Source organism: Scyliorhinus torazame, chromosome 11 (assembly GCF_047496885.1).
Source record: "Scyliorhinus torazame isolate Kashiwa2021f chromosome 11, sScyTor2.1, whole genome shotgun sequence".
Classification (NCBI taxonomy): Eukaryota; Metazoa; Chordata; class Chondrichthyes; order Carcharhiniformes; family Scyliorhinidae; genus Scyliorhinus; species Scyliorhinus torazame.
The window spans coordinates 145318219-145338710 of NC_092717.1; the positions used below are offsets into that span (position 1 = coordinate 145318219).

At 44.3% G+C, this 20492-nt stretch overlaps 1 protein-coding gene across 6 annotated transcripts in view; it reads right to left on the reverse strand.

Annotated features, from left to right (window-relative positions):
• The window catches only part of efr3a (EFR3 homolog A (S. cerevisiae)), a 235163-nt gene that overhangs the window by 20396 nt on the left and 194275 nt on the right, over nucleotides 1-20492 (reverse strand). For all 6 annotated transcript variants that reach the window (XM_072467858.1, XM_072467857.1, XM_072467854.1 and 3 more), the window contains one exon: nucleotides 12545-12672. In XM_072467858.1, the coding sequence (XP_072323959.1) occupies nucleotides 12545-12672 (128 nt within the window). The remainder of the gene's footprint in view (nucleotides 1-12544; nucleotides 12673-20492) is intronic.

The window sequence follows — 20492 nt, forward strand, 5'->3', positions numbered from 1 at the left end:
AATGCTGCAATATTCTTTTAAAATATTCTGTTTCTTAATTATGAGCACTTATAATAATCTTTATTGTCACAAGTAGGCTTATTTTAACACTGCAATGAAGTTACTGTGAAAAGCCCCTAGTCGGCACATTCCGGCTAATGTTCAGGTACACAGAGGGAAAATTCAGAATGTCCCAATCACCTAACAGCACGTCTTTCGGGACTTGTGGGAGGAAAACGAAGCACCCGGAGGAAACCCACACAGACATGGGAAGAACTTGCAGACTCCGCACAGACAGTGACCCAAGCCGGGAATCAAACCTGGGACCCTGCCACTGTGAAGCAACAGTGCTACCTACTGTGCTGCCCTCTGTATCTGTATTCACCCAACAGTACTTTTATCTGCATGCGTGCAAAAGTGAAAGCCCTATGCCCTGTATGAAAATTGATGCTGATGGCATCTTCCAAATGCTCCATACTCTTTATAAATATTGTAGCAACGCAAGATACCTTACGGAATTGCAAGGCTTATCTGTCACATCGAAACAAACTCCATGTTATTTGGACTTGGATCAATTGTTCTTAATGATGTCAGAGAGTTCTCCAGCCAACTTTCTTCAGCTGGCAAAGAAAACCATCCAAGCCATGAATTTGTCAACGATTGTCACAAACCTCCTTTATATTCACCCAACAGTAACTATATTCAAATGATAAAAACTCTTATAGTTTCTCCCTACATTCCATTTAAACAGTGCATTACGTGAAACATTGGGTTTGTTTAAAATGTTACTACTTTTCATATGATTTTAAGCAAATGTGCAGCAAACATACATTTGCATAAAAATTTAAAGTCAAAGCATTTATTTCACAAAGGGAGCCAAAATAGCAGTTTGGGAATTTGAAAGGGGAATACATTTCACCCGCTTCACAGCACAATCTTGCACACTGCACTGACAGATCACTGCACAAGTGAATTGCATTGATTTTAGGGGGAAAAAAAAAATCACAACGAAAGTGCAGGTAGATTACAAAGCGACTGCACAGTACCTCAACTTCAATGACATAGTATTTATGAGTAACTTTTGATAATGTTTTGTCAATTCTTCTTGAAAAAAATTAGATTTAAAAAAATCATCAAACATATCTCAAAAATATTTTCATATTCCAAGCCCGTTTGTTCTCTTATAAATAACTGCACACAGGTAGAGGCAACACAATCTATATTCAAACCTGGGATATCATCAAAAGCCCACATACGGCTACCAGGGTCTTCTGAAATCATTATTTGAAGACCTGTTATTCAAAGTGAAGCAAATTTTCAACATTCATCACAGCAGCTGAATGTTTAAAAGTTGAATAAATCCGATAACCAGAGTTTAAAGAAAATCATACAAAATAATGCGAAATGCATCTTGTAGGGTGGAGTACAGAATCTTGAAGAAGGGATATGATTAGTTGCTCAGATCCACCCAAAACAAAATTAATTGCTTCAGATTTTTGAAAAGTGCAAAATTGAGAGAATTGCGTGCCAAACTGCATGACTTGTGGCATGTGTGCAATTTATATAGGTTATGACAATGCTCCAAATTATCTGACCCAAGTAAATTCTCATTGTCTTTAATTAGAATACCTGAAATAACACGCTCGGTACACACAAAATGAGACATTTTGCATTACTAATACTGTAGAAAAAAATAGTTCTTCACTGTGTACATATCAGAAGCTTATTCTGCAGAACAAAAGTACGCCATATGGTGAACACATTTCTTTCTGGCAAATAAAGTTACAAAACTCCTGACAGTCCTTACTGACAAGCCCCGAAAATATATCCCAATTAAACCAATGATGTCTTCTCGTAGCTTCATGCTATTAGAAAATATATCCAGAAAGCATTTCATTACACGAAGGAGAAAAATAGATGGGTTAAAAAAAATGATTCAATAACTATTTCAAAAAGGTTTTAAATACTGTATTGACAAAGGAAAAAACAAATCTGCTCAAAATCTTTAAAAAAGACAACAGGTCGTCAACATCTAGAGAAGAGGTGAGTCTATATTTCAAGGTTGAATTTATTTTGCAAAACAAAAATCGAACAATCGGAATTACAAAAAATGTCAGGTAAAGACATTTTCAGATGTTCAATAAAAAATGCTACAGAAGAGAAACATGCACATTAAGAGGGATATTTTAAGGGATTATGCACGTGGATAGAGCAGGAACAGTGGTTTGTGGATTGCTAGTTTTGTAAGGGCCCCGAAGAATCCAGCACGAGTTTTAAGGATACAAAATAATAACGTTTATTTACTATAATATATGCATAACAGTAGCAGTAACTTCCCTTGCTACCTTCTCCTTCCTCCTGGTTCCTGGACTGGCCAGCTTATTTATAGTAGGAGTTTCTCCGCCCCCCTCATTGGGGAAGTTCATACTCCCATAGGATTGTGGGATAGTCATTAGTCCCCAGCCAATCGTCAGTAGGCAGGTTATAACAGCTAGGGTGTGGGTTCCGCATGTCCTACTACAATCCTTTTGTTTTTCATTTTTGTAAATGATTTGTAAATAAGCACAAGAGAAATTATCTTGAGATTTACCAGTATCAAATTAGAGAGAGTTTCAAATGGAGTAAATATTTGAGATTGCACGAGAGCAGACACACCCGAGACGGCAGATGCAGTTCAATGCAAGAAATAGGAAGCAGTGCATTTTGGGAAAATGTACAGTGTAAGGAAGTAGATCTTAAATGGCAAGAGACTTTACAGATAGAAATAAGTTATTTATGGGTGTAAATACAAATTTTTGCAAGTAGAAAAAGGAATTAAAAAGGTAAATGTGATTCTGGGATTTGTGCATAGGGGTGATGCTAAATTGGTATTGGAGGCTAGTTAATCCAGATTATATTGTACATAGGTCTGGGAATCTCATTACAGGAAGAACAGTACAGAATCACAAGAATTATATCAGGAAGGTGAAGTAATTCAAGGTTCAAAAATAATTTTAGATTCTTTCTACTAAATCTAAGGTGAGAAGTTTATTTATAATCTATTGTCACTTCCGGGTGCAGCTATGCAGGGCTAGGTCGCATGTTCGGTAGCTCCCGCTTGGAATGGACTTTTGGGCTCTTTACAGGGCCCCCACGGAATTTGTTTGACATTTCCCGGTGTGGGAAGAAGACTGCAACATTCTCCCGACAGTGTCCCCCAGGAATGGTATGTCTCTTGGTTACCAGACCCAGCAGAAACAGTAAAAGATTTGGCTTAACTGCAGGATAAACAAAGCCTCTTCCAGCATGCAGGCGGGGGAAGGGCAAGCTTAAAGCTGCAAGCTGTCTTGAGGGCCTTTATTAAAGTTTAATTCTAGCAGCAGAGGGAACAATTGAGAAAAGATCTCACCAAGGCCATTGAAGAAGCGGGGACGAGGCTTCCGGTGGCGGCCATGGAGGAGTAGGCCACGCATTCGGCAGCGCCCGTCTGGAACGGACTCTCAGACCTTTTTCAGGAGTTTCCACAGACTTTTTGGGGCAGATTGGTGAAGCGAACACTGCCAAAAGGATTCCCTCTCGAGACTTCCGGTTGCGGCTATGAGGAGCTAAGTTGCATATTCGGCGGCTCCCGCAAAAACGGACTTTTGGGCTCTTTTCAGGGCCCCCAAGGGAACTTTTTCGACGTTTCCCGGTGTGGGAAGGAGTTAATAATAGCTCCCCGTTAGTATATGGCTTTAACTAGGAGCGGGGCGACAAAAAAGGTGGTGGTGGATCAGAAGAAGGGAGGGAAGAAGGACAAAATGGCAGTGGGCGGAGAAGCAACAGGAGGGTATCCAGCGCTGCCTCAGAGATTAAAACGGACCTGCTAGAGCTAGCATCCGGCTTGCCTTTTCCGGCTGCTATTGATAAGCTGCTGGAGACACAGACGGCCCAGGGAGTGGCGATCCGAGAGGCTCGACAAAAGATCTCTGACAATGAGGACGAGTACTTAGGCCTGGCGGTAAAGGTGGAGGCGCACGAGGCGCTCCACAAGAAATGGCAGGCACGGTTCGAGGAGATGGAGAATCGGTCGAGGCGGAAGAATCTGCGGATTCTGGGCCTCCCAGAGGGGCTGGACGTGGGGGCCTACGTGGTCACCATGTTGTACCCGCTGATGGGAACGGGGTCCTTCCAGGGGCCCCTGGAGCTGGAAGGGGCCCATAGAGTGTTGGCGAGCAGGCCCAAGGCTAACGAGCCTCCGCGGGCGGTGCTGGTGAGGTTCCATCGGTTCGTCGATCGGGAGTGTGTGCTCAGGTGGGCCAAGAAGGAGAGGAGCAGCAGGTGGGAGAACGCGGAGGTTCGGATAAAGTGTGGGGGGGGGGGGGGGGGTCGAGACGGGGGTATGCCGCTGTGGGGAACGGGCCGGGTGTGGGGTGCGGGCGCTTGGCTGGCCGAGGAGGAGTCATGACTAGTCGGCGGGGCAGGTAGCCCCCTGATCCGGCTGATAACCTGGAATGTAAGGGGACTGAATGGGCCGGTTAAGCGGGCCCACATGTTCGCGCACCTGAAGGGGCTCAAGGCGGATGTGGTTATGCTCCAGGAGACACACCTGAAGGTGGCAGACCAGATAAGACTGAGGAAAGGGTGGGTAGTTCAGGTGTTTCACTCGGGGTTAGATGCCAAAAATAGAGGGGTAGCAATCTTGGTGGGAAAGGTGTCATTCGAGGCGTCGAGCATTGTGGCAGATAATGGCGGTAGGTACATAATGGTAAGTGGTAAGTTGCAGGGAGAGGGTGTAAGTTGCAGGGAGAGGGTGGTACTGGTCAATGTGTATGCTCCGAACTGGGACGATGCGGGTTTTATGCAGCGTATGTTGGGTCGGATCCCAGACTTGGAAGTGGGGAGCCTGATAATGGGGGGAGACTTTAACACGGTGTTGGATCCGGCATTGGATCGCTCCAGGTCTAGGACGGGTAGGAAGCCGGCGGCGTCTAGAGTGTTGAGGGGATTTATGGACCAAATGGGAGGGGTGGACCCTTGGAGATTTGCAAGTCCGGGGGCTAGGGAATTTTCATTCTTCTCACATGTCCATGAGGCTTATTCTCGAATCGACTTTTTCATTTTGAGTAGGGCGCTGATAGCGAGAGTAGAGGATACCGAGTATTCGGCAATCGCCATTTCGGACCACGCCGCGCATTGGGTGGACTTGGAGATGGGGGAGGAGAGGGACCAGTGCCTGCTGTGGCGCTTGGAGGTGGGGCTGCTGGTGGACGAGGAGGAGAGTGAGCGGGTCCGAGGAAGTATAGAGAGGTACTTGGAGACCAACGGCAATGGGGAGGTCCGAGTGGGGATGGTATGGGAGAGCTGATCTCCATTAGGGCCCACAAGGAGCGGAGGGGGCGGGGGGCGAGGGCGAGGCTGGTGGGGGAGATGGTGAGGGTAGACAGGAGGTATGCGGAAGAGCCTGAGGAAGGATTGTTGAGGAAGAGGCGCAGCCTCCAGGCCGACCACCAGGAAGGCGGAGGTGCAGTGGAGGAAGGCCCAGGGCGCGGTCTACGAGTATGGGGAAAAGGCAAGCCGGATGCTAGCGCATCAGCTTCGGAAGCGGGACACAGCTAGGGAGATCGGGGGAGTTAAGGACAGGGGAGGGAGCGTGGTGCGGAGCGGGGTTGGCATCAATGGGGTCTTCAAGGACTTCTATGAAGAATTGTACCGATCCGAGCCCCCACGGGAGGAGGGAGGGATGGGCCGTTTCCTGGACCAATTGAGGTTTCCAAAGGTGGAAGAGGGACTGGTGGCGGGACTTGGGGCCCCGATTGGGCTGGAGGAGCTGATCAAAGGGATAGGAAGCATGCAGGCGGGGAAGGCACCAGGGCCGGACGGTTTCCCGGTCGAGTACTATAAAAAATATATGGACCTGTTGGGCCCGCTGTTAGTTAGGACCTTTAATGAGGCAAGGGAGGGGGGGGGAGGGGGCTTTACCCACGACGATGTCCCGGGCACTGATCTCCTTTATCCCAAAGCGGGACAAGGATCCCCTGCAATGTGGATCTTACAGACCGATTTCCTTGCTAAATGTAGATGCCAATGTGCTGGAGAAGGTCTTAGCCACGAGGATTGAGGATTGTGTGCCGCAGATCATCCATGAAGGCCAGATGGGGTTTGTGAAGGGGAGACAGTTGAACGCAAATGTGTGGAGGCTTTTGAACGTTATCATGATGCCGGCGAGGGAGCAGCAGGCGGAGATAGTGGTGGCGATGGACGCTGAGTAAGCCTTCGATAGGGTAGAGTGGGGGTACCTGTGGGAGGTGCTGAAGAGGTTCGGGTTTGGGGAGGGGTTGGTCAGGTGGGTTAGGCTGTTGTATGAGGTCCCGATGGCGAGTGTGGCCACAAATAGGAGGAGGTCCGAGTACTTTCGGTTGCACCGAGGGACGAGACAGGGGTGTCCCCTGTCCCCCCTGCTCTTCGCACTGGCGATTGAACCCCTGGCTATGGCACTGAGAGAGTCGAGGAACTGGAGGGGGTTGGGGTGGGGAGGAGCATAAGGTGTCGCTTTATGCGGACGACCTGCTGCTGTATGTGGTGGACCCGGTGGGAGGAATGCCAGAGGTAATGAGGATCCTTAGGGAATTCGGGGTACAAGCTCAATATGGGGAAGATCGAGCTGTTCGTAGTTCAGCTAGGGGACCAGGAGAGGGGGATTGGCGAGCTCCCACTAAAAAGGGCGGAAAGGAGCTTCAGATATTTGGGGGTCCAGGTGGCCAGGAGCTGGGGGGCCCTGCATAGGCTTAGCTTTACAAGGCTAGTGGAGCAAATGGAGGAGGAGTTCAAGAGGTGGGACGCATTGCCGCTGTCCTTGGCGGGTAGGGTGCAGTCAATCAAAATGACGGTGCTCCCAAGGTTTTTGTTCCTGTTCCAGTGCCTCCCCGTGTTTACCCCGAAGGCTTTTTTTCAGGCGGGTTAACAGGAGTATAATGGAGTTTGTGTGGGCGTGAGGGACTCCGAGGGTGAAAAGGGTGTTCCTGGAGCGGAGTAGAGATAGGGGGGGGGCTGGCGCTGCCCAACCTCTGTGGGTACTACTGGGCCACCAATGCGACAATGGTGCGCAAGTGGGTGGAGGGGGAGGGGGCTGCATGGAGGGGGCTGCAGACGGCGTCCTGTGTGGGTACGAGTCTGGGGGCGCTGGCAACGGCGCTGCTGCCTCCAAGGAGGTATACCACGAGCCCGGTGGTGGTGGTGGCCCTCAAAATTTGGGGGCAGTGGAGGCGACAGAGGGGGGGGGGGGGGGGGGGGGGGGGGGAGGGGAGTTGGGGCCTCGGCGTGGACCCCATTACGGGGGAACCACCGGTTCGCCCCAGGAAGAACAGGTGGAGGGTTTTCGGGGTGGCACAGGGCAGGGATACGAAAGTTGGGGGACCTGTTTGTGGACGGGAAGTACACGAGCTTGGGTGAGCTGGAGGAGAAGTACGGGCTCCCACCGGGGAATACCTTCAGGTACTTGCAGGTAAGGGCGCTTGCCAGACGGCAGGTGGTGGAATTCCCGCGGCTACTGCCACACACAGTGCAGGACAGGATGCTCTCGGGGGGGGTGAGTGGGAGTGGGGAAGATCTCGGAAACTTACCAGGTGACGCAGGAGGAGGAACTGGCCTCGGTGGTGGAGTTGAAAGGTAAGTGGGAAGAGGAGTTGGGAGAGGAGATCGAAGAGGGGACGTGGGCAGATGCCCTAGGGAGGGTGAATTCTTCCTCTTCGTACGCGAGGCTCAGCCTCATACAGTTTAAGTGCTGCACAGGGCACACATGACCGGGACAAGGATGAGCCGGTTCTTTGGGGGTGGGGACAGGTGTGTTAGGTGCTCAGGGAGCCCAGAAAATCACACCCATATGTTCTGGGCATGTCCAGCGCTGGAGTAATTTTGGAAGGGCGTAGCGAAGACGGTGTCGAGGGTGGTAGGATCCAGGGTCAGACCGGGCTGGGGGCTCGCAATATTTGGGGTGGCAGAGGAGCCGGTGCAGGAGGCAAAAGAGGCCGGATTTCTGGCCTTTGCGTCCCTGGTAGCTCGGCGAAGGATTCTCCTTCAGTGGAAAGACACGAGGCCCCCAAGCGTGGAATCCTGGATCAGCGATATGGCAGGGTTCATTAAATTGGAGAGGGCGAAATTCGCCTTGAGAGGGTCGGTATAAGGGTTCTTGAGGCGGTGGCAACCGTTCTTAGACTTTCTGGCAGAACGATAGACATTGGTCAATGGCAGCAGCAGCTCGGGGGAGGGGGGGTTACTTTATTTTTGTTTATGTTATTTACACTGGAGGGTCTGAGGGGGTGTATACACCTGTTGTGTTAAGTCGGGGTGTTAATGTTAATTTATTATTTATGTACGGGGGGGGGGGGTTGGGGGGTAGCTTTTTTAGATTGTGTTTTATACTTAACGCTGTTGGGTTCTTTTTTCTTTCTCATTTTGTTGTTGATATTTTATGAAAACATTTAATAAAAATTATTTTAAAAAAAATAATCTATTGCCAATCATTAGAAAGAAAGGAGACAGAGTAAGATCATTGCTAGACGAATAGAGGCAAAATTTAGAAAAAAATGTTTTCCTCCCACACATGGGTTGTTAGAACTTGGAATACTTAATCTCAAGTGGCTAGAGGGGCATCCACTATTATGAAACAGAACTGGATGGTTATTTGTAAAGGAATATTAAATAATACAGGAAAAGGATAGGGAAATTGAATTAGAACAGTTGAAAAGTTAGCACAATAAGCTGAATAGCTAACATTTCCATGATCCCATGAAACTGGAATACAAACAACAGCTTTGCAAGTCCAAGTTTTCTATTGCTGTAGACTCAAAAATTTGATTAATTAATCAAAATGTCTGTGCAAGCTCCTCTGGTCAGCATGCCACACAAACAAACATTTTGCATCGAATAAATTAAAATTTCAATTAACGTGAGTCATTATAAATCACAGCAACCACCATTGCATGAATAATACTATTAAAAATTTCAAAAAACTTTGTAAAAAGAGGAAAAACGTTCACCTTTTTATCATTGATAACTTCACAGTTTGGCATATATAGCAAAAGGAATTGAGCGTAAAGGTAAGGAAATGTTGTTGCAAGAATACAAGGCATGGTGAGACCACAACTGGAGTATTGTGCACGGTTTTGGTCCCTTGATTTGAGGAAAGATATAGTGGCATTTGAGGCAGTTCAGAGGATGTTCACGAAATTGATTCCAGAGATGAGGGGTTGTCATGAGGAGAGATTGAACAGTTTAGACCTATACTCTCTAGCGTTTAGAAGAATGAGGGGAGGTCAAATCGAGGTATACAAGATGCTAAAAGGTATGAATAAAGTTGACGTGGAGCAGATGCTTCCTCTTGTGGGGCATTCTAAAATGAGAATAAGAATAACAGGTAGAAAATTTAAAACAGATTTAATGATAAACAACTTCTTGCAAAGGGTAGTGAATTTGTGGAACTCACTACCCCAGAGTGCGGTGGATGCAGGGACAGTCAGTACATTTAAAAAAAAAACATTTAGAGTATCCAATTTTTTTTTCCAATTAAGGGGCAATTTAGCTTGGCCAATCCACCTAACCTGCACATCTTTGGGTTCTGGGGGTGAAACCCACGCAGACATGGGGAGAATGTGCAAAGTCCACACGGACAGTGACCCAGGGCCGGGATTCAAACCCGGGTCCTCAGCGCTGCAGTCCCAGTGCTAACCACTGCGCCGCGTGCCGCCCTGACAGTGAGTAAATTTAAGCAGGAGTCAGATAACTTTTAATTGGTAATGGGTTGAAGGGTTATGGAGAACAGACATGACAGTGGAGTTGAAGCCAGGATGGGATCAGGCATGATCACATTGAAGGTGTTTAGGCTTGGGAGACTAAATTGCCTACTCCTGCTCCTAGGTCATGTGTTCTAGAGGGGAGATGCTCCGGCTGATTTTGCAATCCAGCTCTTGGTCTGTAGTATTGTAGATAACAGATGAGGAACATATCAGCCATGATAGAACGGCGGAGCAGACTTGATGGGCTGAATGGCCTAATTCTGCTCCTATACCTTATGAACAGCGATGTCAATACTTAATACTACAGTTGTCACGCTGACAAGCAGTCTTATCCAGAATGGTTACTTTTGGTGCTAAAGCACAGAAAAGTATACTTCTGTTCAGGCAGCACTTTCTCCTTTTCACATACCCTAAGTATACTCTTGCTTAATTACAAACATATGGAGGACACTTGCCTCCACCCAAATAAATTGATATACCGGTCATTCAGGGGACCCCAGATTTCCATTAAAAAATTCAGCAGAGTTGCAATTAAGTATTGGTACAATAATCATCAGTTGAATCTAGGAGAAACAGTCAACATATATTTTTAAACTGATGACACATCATAGGATGTCATATTTGATCGTTCTGAGGCTTCATGAAAAATGAACGATCAGCTAAAGGCCTCTTTCGAAAGAACTAGTTGTTAAGGCTTATGTAAAATTAAATATGAAAAAGCGATTTTGCTCATCTGAGTTTTGGATTCAGAACTAGCACTAGCAGCTTTCGAGGTATTTTGTTTGTCTAATTCTAATAACTACTGTAAAGGCAGCAATCAAGTGAACTCATTTATTGCACTGATGCATCCATGTCTTTTAACATGATGCAGCTCTTACTAAGCCAATTTTACCTCTTGATTTCCGCCTGCACTCATGTCTGGGTTTTCTTGAAGTAAAAAGCTGGTTGTGGACTAAATACAAGGGACAAATTAAAGAAGTAACTGTAAAATTTGAAGACAGAAAGGAACAGCGAAAAGAAAAGGTACATCTGTATTTACCGTTGGATCATTCTACATGGGAAAAGACACTCGGTTTGCATACATTCATGCAATGGGGTTAACCAATAATGAACAGTATTTTTTAAGCATTGAGAATTACCAGAATAATAGGACTACAGCCTTTAAGCAACTAATATTAACCCACCAGTGATTACATCTACAAAAGAAGCTGCCAGCTATATTATTCCATGCTGAAAAGATAGGTTCAAAAGTATATAATTTTGAACAGTAAAATGGTGGTAGGAGGATGAGTGGAGTTTATTCGGGACCAAAAAGGGGATTATGCATGGATGATGTGGAGATGCCAGCTCTGGACTGGGGTGGGCACAGTAAGACGTCTCACAAAACCACCTTAAAGTCCAACAGGTCGAGTGATACTATGAGCCATGCTACTATGAATCATGTTGGAGGCGGTGTATGTGCAATTAAACAAATTTGATGGCGGGTTGCTGAGGTTAGTTTCTCATTTCTCAATGACACCACTGCTGACTTAGGTGGAAATTGCTGCTAGTATAGATGATGAAAACCGTTCAAGGGAACAATGAAGTCAGAACTACTCCACTGAGAAGGAGGGGGGGGGGGGGGGAAAGGGAGAGTGAAAAGGAAGGAAGAACGGGAAGAGGAAGACAGAGAGGCATCTTTGCATTTAAATAGTACTTTGCCAAGCCTAAGGACATCCTAAAGTGCTTCACAATCAGTAACGTTCAATTGAATTGTAATCACTGTTGAAACGTAGTGAAACATGGCAGCAAATTTATAGCCAAGTACTGCCTTAAGATAAATGACCAGATCATCTCTTTTAGTGATGCTGGCAGAAGGAGAATATGGTGCGGGCACATTGGATGAACTCCCCTGGCCATCTTTAAATAGGCCCACGGGATTCTTTACAGCCAGAAAAGGTTTTGTCCAAAAGACAGTACCTTAATGAAGAAAACTGATCACATAATCTAGGCTGACACAGTGTCAGCCTAGATTAAGTGGTCAGTTCTCTTGATTAAGACTTGAACCCACAACAGTTGAGTACTTTTTACACATCACACACAAGTAGACAAACTAAATACATTTACTGATTAATCATCAGAATTCTGCATCCCCACCTGTTTCATTCTGCAGAAAAATTGTTGAGATAAGTAACTTGGCCGTGGCATTCCCAATCATGTTCAACATTCTTGGAAACACAATTTATTATTGGGGGAGATAACCTTATCTGTTGTACAGAAAATAGACAGACCTTCTTTGTAGCTGTCATGATATGCAGACATGCAGATAATGATATACAGACAGGCACAGACAGGCAACTAATGAACACAGAGAACAGGACACGACCAATGAGCAGGCAGGACACTCAGGGGTGGTATCTCACTACAAAAGGCACGAGGCACTCACACTCCGTCTCTTTCCACTGATAAACATCTACAGAGTGAGTCAGGGTGTATGTACAGTATCACACCTCCAGCACGTGGCTAAGAGCTAGTCTGGTTCAGTCAGACAGGGTAACCACACTTAGGTTAGCAGAGAGTCGAACTCATAGAGAACTGTGCTAACTGCTACTGGTTCAATAAATCAGATTGAACTAACTTCAAGGTCTGGAGTATCTTTTGGTTAAAGCTGCATCCAGTTGCAGCCTGTGTTATCCCAGAGTACATAACACATCAGTAGCAGGAACTCAAGTAAAGGTCAGCTGGTAATGACTCATTGTGGTTATAAGTTTCACGTATCTTAGGCTTTTATTATTAACACATTTTTCCGTTTATTGAAACAATTGCACCCTTACCTGTAGGTTGGGGGACGTAAGGCACCGATAGCCTATCGACATTGTAGCCACTGCCAGACAATGCATCTGCAATCTTGTTTTGCAAGAAAAGACAGCTTTTATCTTGTGTCTCCAGGGTCTTTGGCACTCTATTAATGGTTAGAAAATTTAGCACTAAATATTTTTACAGAACTGCTAAAAACACCCGTAACTGTTTTTCAAAAATAGATCTACAATAAGCTAAAGAAACTTAAAAAAAAAATTCTCAAAATTTGTGAAACTCAAATTTAAACCTCCAATTCCGCATTAATACATCATTGTAAATTTCATATTTAATAAACAATCAAAAATAGGGCATTAACAGAAGAGTTTCAGTAGAAGAGTTCTCAAACAGGCAACAGGCCTCACTGCCCTACATCATATCACACGTGGCAATGAACACGGAGTCATCATACAAGAAACATGCAATGAAAAGACGGAAATTGCATTTAAATAGCACCTAATTACATCTTAAATGTTTCACACCCAATTAATCATTCAAGTGATTTGTGTGGGTAGTTCCTTTTTGAAATACACAAGTTCCGATAAGTAACAAAGAGCTGAATGTGGCTGGACACTGCCAGACATCCACTTGAAAAGCATTCTAATCAGATGAGCAACAATTTGGACGTACAGCATAGTACTGCATTGTTCTCAAGGTCTGCAACAGGAGACAGGTAAATGAACAGAGCAGGTTTGGGAATCAGGGATTGTACTAAGCAGTGAATAGTCCAATCCATTCCATGAGCTCAAGGTCTGGATTCTAGCTCCTGGGTGTGGTGCTGCACCAACCTCTGAACAAATCCAGCAGGAACCCCATCATTGTTGGCAGGGCAGCAGGGTAGCATAGTGGTTAGCATAATGGCTTCACAGCGCCAGGGACCCAGGTTCGATTCCCGGCTTGGGTCACTGTCTGTGCAGAGTCTGCATGTTCTCCATGTGTGTTTCCTCCCACAGTCCAAAGATGTGCAGGGGTAGGTGGATTGGCTGTGCTAAATTGCTTGGTGTCCAAAAAAGGGAAGATGGGGTTACGGGGATAGGGTAGCAGTGTGGGGCTAGGGTGGAGGTATGGGATAGGGTGGAGGTATGGGCTTGGGTGGGGTGCTCTTTCCAAGGGCCGGTGCAGACTCGATGGGCCGAATGGCCTTCTTCTGCACTGTAAATTCTTTGATCAGTGATTTGTGTCAAAAGTGGTGCGGTCAGTGCTGTGCTGGTAAGCCATAGTATACCAGGAGGCCAAAGGTTTCTTTGTGAGCCAAAGATAGGGCTATTATTCTTGCTCCAACTGGTCCAAAAGGATCCTTTAAAGTAAAACATCCAAACCAGTTATGGCCCTGATGTCACTTCGACTTTGGCTGGCAGACAAGAAACCATGCAGAATATAGCTCTGCAGCGAAAATAGCGTGCACTCTGACGCTTTTCTGGGACAGGAACGGTGGAACCTTCCCCAAGTGTCCTACGCCTAACCATCTTAATTTGCTTCATCACTAACCTTCCTTCCATCAGAATGGGACGTTTGGCGATGATTACACAAGGTTCAGTACCATTCATGACCCCTCATATACTGAAGCAGTCCATGTCCGAATGCAGCCAGACCGGCACAATATCCAGATTTGGGCTGACACGTGCCAAACAATGATCAGCTCCAACAAGAGAGAATCTAATCATAGTCTGTTGACATTCAACTCCATTACCATTACTGAATCCCCACTATCAACATCCTGGGGTTACCATTGACCAGAAACTGAATTGGACTAGCTATATAAATACCATGGCTGCAAGAGCTAGGAATCCTGCAGTGAGTAACTCACCTCCCAACTTTCCAAAGTCTATCCACCATCTGTCCGTTTGATTGGCACCCCATCCACAAACATTCAGACCCTCCAGCACCGATTGCAGATGCACAGCATGACCTCACCAAGCTGCTTGGACTGCTTCTTCCAAACCCACGATCGACATCATTTAGAAAAGCAGGGGCAGCAGACAATGGGTTTCCACCACCTGTAAGTTCCCCTTCAAACCACTCACCATCCTGACTTGGAAATATCTCGCGGTTTCTTCACTGTCACTGGGTCAAAGTCCTGGAACTCCCTCCCTAACAACACGGTGAGTGTACCTACACCACATGAACTTCAGTGGTCCCAGACAACAGCTCAACACCACATTCTGAAGGGCAATTCGGGCTTAACATTAAATATTGGCCTAGCCAGGATACCCACATCCCACGAATGAATAGAAAAAAGTAGCTGGTGGGGAGAGGAACAGGAATGTACAGTGGTCTTCCTATCGTTAACTTAACCATATCACAATCAATAATCTTCACTGTCGATATCATGATCCTTCAAATGAATGGATCCTAGTGAAAAAAATTATGACTTTAAATGAGGTAATTTCCAACCAAAATAATGTGTCTGAAAATAACGATTCTACATTTTCTAAAATTTAAGTTTGGGCTAAAGTATTGAAGTAATACCGAAAGCAAAATAAATTAATGGCTGTTGACTGAATTTAAGTGCAATATATTCCAAATAATTTACGAACTCAACCAAGTTGATAAGACTGGACTATAGCATGATAAATTGAAATGTGGCAACCGTATTATTGCTAACAGCGGTAAACATACCTTTAAATTATAATAAAAAGACCTACATCTACTATTCAGTAACTTAAAGGCAAACAGAGACATCTAAGGCATTGAATACTGTTTGGAAGAAAGACCGAGATGCTACTTTTATAACCAAACATCTAAGAATCAAACTTTCATAAATAGAGTTGATGTCACTTCTTTATGCAAGAAAATAGTTGAAAATTCTGAATTGGAAGGCATTCTTGAAACTAACTAAATTGTATCTCATCAATACAGAACACATGGACCCAGAAGATGAACAAAAGAGGGTGTGGAAGAATCTTTGCCCATTTGAGGATTTGTAGTACTTATAAATGGACTTCTTTTCTCTCTCATATCAACAACTTGTATTTATATCAACACCCTTCTTGACCCCCCACTGTTTAATTTGTCATACTGCTTTGTCCAATATGCAGTACTAATGAGCAGTAATTTTCTCCAACTAAACACTGGGAAAGACTGTAGCCAGTCTTTTCAGTCCCCACCACAGTGGCTTGACCCCAAGCCACTGACCCAGGTCCGAGGCTGAACCAGACCATTCAAACTTTGTCAACTTGTGCTATATAAAACTATCAGTTCTCATCCTTCTTGACTTGCCAGCTACCGTTGCCATGGTTGCCTACACCTTCCTTCTTTAATGCGTCACTACAGTTGTCCAGCTGGATGGGACTGCTCTCACCAGGCCCTGATCTTCAATTCTTACCTATCTAATTATATCACTTGCAATGGTTTTTCCTTCTGCTCCCACACTGTTTCTGTGGTGTCCTCCAAGGATTTATCCTTACCACCACCGCCCCATCCCGCCTTTTTACTTATCTACATGATGCTCCTTGATGGAATTATTTGAAAGTACAGCGTTAGTTTTACACCCAACTTTTGCCATCATCTCTCTCTCGACTCCTCAACTGTTGAGTAATTTATCGACTTGTCCTGACTGAGCAGAAATTCCCCCAAATTAAATATTATGAAGACCAAAGACATTTGTTTTCAATACCTGCTCTAAACTGTTTCCTAGCTACTAATTCCACCGCTCTTGCTGGCAACTGTCTGAGACTAAACCAGATTGTGCGCAACGTTGCTGTCATATTTGCCTCCAAGATGAACTTCCAACACATATTTGCACCATGCCAAGACTATTTTCACACAAATTAGTTCTGTCTCAGCTCAACTATTGCTAAACACACATTTATGTCTCGGTTATCTCCTTTTTACCTCTGGACTTGACAATTCCAACGATCGCAACCTGGCTGATCTTTCACATTCCACCGTCCCTAAACTTCTTCAATCCAAGCACTGCTGCCTATGTCCTAACCTGCACCAAGTCCTGTTCATCTAGCCTCTGCTCATTGGCCTACAATGTCTCCCAGTTAAGCAAGGTCTTGATTTTAAAATTCTCATTCATTTCAATTCCCTCAATGGCCTTACTTTTCTCGATCATCTCTCCCAACTCCCAAATCCTCAAGATATCTGCATTCATCTAATTTTTGCCTTTAGATATGGCTGTCAGTGATTAAATACATTTCTGAAGGTTTTATCACATGACGTGCCTCACATTCCAGCCATTAATTGGTCAACACATCCATCCTCGTGTCGCACAGCCTTCCTTTGCCAAGTGGAAACAAAAAGGCTCATTACCCAATAGAACGATGACACATGATTGTCAGCTAAACATCCTTTTTTTCACAATTTGTGGTAGTTTTATTTCTGGTAAAGAGAAAATTTCAAATAAAATGACAAAAACAAATATTTTTTAATATCCCAATGATTTTTCTCCAGGGTTGCACACAGCAGTGTCCTAGAGATTGATGTTCAATTCCTGGAGCAGGCCAATCCTGGAGGGATGACAATCCTACCTTTTGATCATTCCTGATTTCAATCACTAGTGACCATGCCTTCAGTTGCCTAGGGCTTAAGCTCTGGAATTCCCTCACCACACACCTCTGCTTCACATTCCTCCAAGTTATTCCTTAAAACCTACTTTTTTGACCAAGGTTTTGGTCATCTGGCCTACATCATGTGAGGTGGCGCCTGTCATTTTAATTTGTAATCCTCTAGGGAAACACTTTGGGTCATTTTATTACGTTAAAAGGTCCCATACACATTTTTCTTTTTGTTGTTTTCATTATTCTTGATGTTGTTTGAGATGGATGAGCTTCTGACTATATATCAGCTCCATCAGACTGCCTAATTTCACCTTCACAACATCTGTCTGTGACCCTGCCACAAACAGATTTGCTGCTGAAACCCATATTCATGCTTTTGTTACCTCTAGACTTGACTATTATAATGCTCTCCTGGCTCTTGCATCCTCTATAAACTTTATCAAAAACGTTGTTGCTTGCATCCTAACTCACACCAAGGCTGCTCAACTATCACCTTGCGTTCTAATCCCTTCAAGACCTCACTCCTCCTTATCTCCAACTTCCTTCAGTCCTAAAATGCTCGGTGCACTCAGCCACTTCAGGCCTCTTGAGCATTCCTGATTTTATAATCTCACCACTGTTGGAGCGTGTTACGATCCAGTTAGGGACTGTTAACATTTAGAGGTATCAGAACACCCAGTGACTTAATCAACAGACCCAGGCCACAAGATTCCATTTAAAAAAAAAAAATTTTTTTTTACTGTATTCAAAAGAATTCAACAAACTAAGAAGTCTCAACATTATAAGCTAAAACTTGATATGATGTACACTCTTGTTTTACTCCTTACTTCTCCCAAGCCTTTCTCTCATAAAAGAGATCAATCAAAGTTATGTAATTTGTAGGGACCATCCAAACCTACGCCACAATATTCTTCAATTCTCCTGAGTTCCAGCTATCTTCAGAGGTTAGAACTTAATTTACCATCTGACTGCGGATGAGTCAAGTCCTTGTTCAGGCTGCCTTCTCAATACTTCCAAGATAAGACTGAAGACCATGGCAAATTTTTCTAGCTGGAAAAGCTGAAAGCTAGAACGAATCTTCCAGTTCCTGTCCGCTCACCAAATTCAAACTGAGATTAAACCTTATTTGCATTCCACAAAGTAAATGAAATAGCATTTACTTTGCTTAAACTGAAGGCCAGACTAATTGACATTTTCTTTGGCTACCTTATCTCAGTAGTTGCATGACACAAAAATTAAAACCAGAGAATTCCTCCTAAACTCCACATACTTCCACGACAACATGGCATAATCTGGGATGTCGCCACAAACACATTCAGGTTAATTATGTCTCATTTACAATTCCTTCTTTTGAGTGAATTAAAACTCAATTTACCTTATACTTTTAAACTAATTTAGCTACAACTCCCAAAACAACATAATCTCGCTGGACTGCCCTTACACAACAAGAATTGCAGTTTTAATCTCTCCACCCAAAAGATCCACAGATAGGTCATCTACTATTTTAAGTTTCTCTTCATGCTCTTTTATGATTCTTACTGTTCTATTCAGACCTGTTAAGTCAACATGGCTCAGCCTTGTGATAAACATGATTGATTCTTTGAATTGTATTTTTTAAGGACAGCACTTGTATGCTTTGGGGACAGGAACTATATTGTTAAGTTTATGATATTAGAAAATATAAAACACACAATAGGGTTCCCATTGAAGCAGGTCAGATGCAAATACCTTGAGTCAGGTAAAGAATTTATGAAAAAAACATTAGAAGAATTGCTATTACGAACATACCCATCAGGAACAAGAGTAGGCTGTTAAGCCGCTCGAGTCTGCTCCGCTGTTTGATAACATCATGGCTAATTTGATTGTGGCCTTAATTCTACTCCCCTGTCGACCCCTTGTAAATCAAAAATCTATCTAATTCAACCTTGAAAATATTCAATGACCCTACCGCATTGCTCTCTGGGAAAGGGAATTCCAGACTAGAGACTTCAAAAAATAATTCTCATTTCAGTGTTAAATTGGAGGCCCCTAATTTTTAAACTAGTCCTAGTCTCTAACAGAAAGGGAAACATCCTGTCCTCATCCACCATTCCAAGTTCCTCAGGATCTTAACGTTTCAATAAGATCTCCTTTCTTTCTTCTAAACTCCAACAGATACAGGTCCAACCGTCCAACCTTTTTCACAGGTATGGAGGCCAAGACAGTACACAGTACTCCAGATGTGGTCTCACCAATGTCCTATACAACTTCCTTACTTTTCTGCTCCATTCCCCTTACAATACAGAAATTTGGCTATAAAGCCAATGAAAGAACGATCTTGTGCGTTTTTCTAATTGCTCGATTACTTTGCCGACATGCGGACTATACATTTCAGAATTTGTATTAAAGAATTGGCAACAAAATGCATATCCACATTTTTCCTATCATTCAAAGACTACAGATGAATAATTGGTGAATTGAAAATTTTAAAAAATCAACTTTTTCTTTTAACATGTACAATATTTCCAAGTCTTTGTCAGATTAACCAACGCAAGTTTAACAAGTATCGAAATAAAAGCAAAATACTGCTGGAAATCTGCAATAAAAACCAAATGCACAGGAAAAACTCAGCAGGTCTGGCAGCTTCTGTGGCAAGAGAAACAGAGTTAACGTTTCAAGTCGATTTGGACCCTTTTTCGGGATATGGTGTACAAGATACACAAGCAGTGTATTAGGTTAATGTCAGATGGTCTTTTAGCTGCAAAGGTTGATTAACCTATGTAATGAGCTGCTGGCTCATGCAATGAAAGCCGATTTTCTCCAAATGGTCAGATGGGAAATTAGGTACCAGGGCCAGGAACACTCCATACAAAGTGTAGGTGGGTCATTTAAGATAAGTATTTCCCCAAATTATTTTTCTTGAATTGGTTCTGGATATGTGTATCCATCCCGTAAGATGGGGCAGCTTGGTAGCATAGTGGTTAACACAATTGCTTTACAGCTCCAGGGTCTCAGGTTCAACTCCCGGCTGGGTCACTGTTTGTGTGGAGTCTGCACATTCTCCCCGTGTACGCGTGGGCTTCCTCTGGGTGCTCTGGTTTCCTCCCACAGTCCAAAGATGTGCAGGTTAGGTGGATTGGCCATGCTAAATTGCCCTTAGTGTCCAAAATTGCCCTTAGTATTGGTTGAATGGGGTTACTGGGTTATGGGGATAGGGTGGTGTGGGCTTGGGTAGGGTGCTCTTTCCAAGGGCCGGTGCAGACTCGATGGGCCGAATGGCATCCTTCTGCCCTGTAAATTCTATGATAACATGGTTGCTGGTGTAGAGAAGCATCAGGCTACATAAGCGCAACATAAATATACAGGAAAAGACCAGCTGGCTATTCTACCAAACCATCACTTTTGCGTGTTCATAATCCGTTAACATGACATATGATTGGAC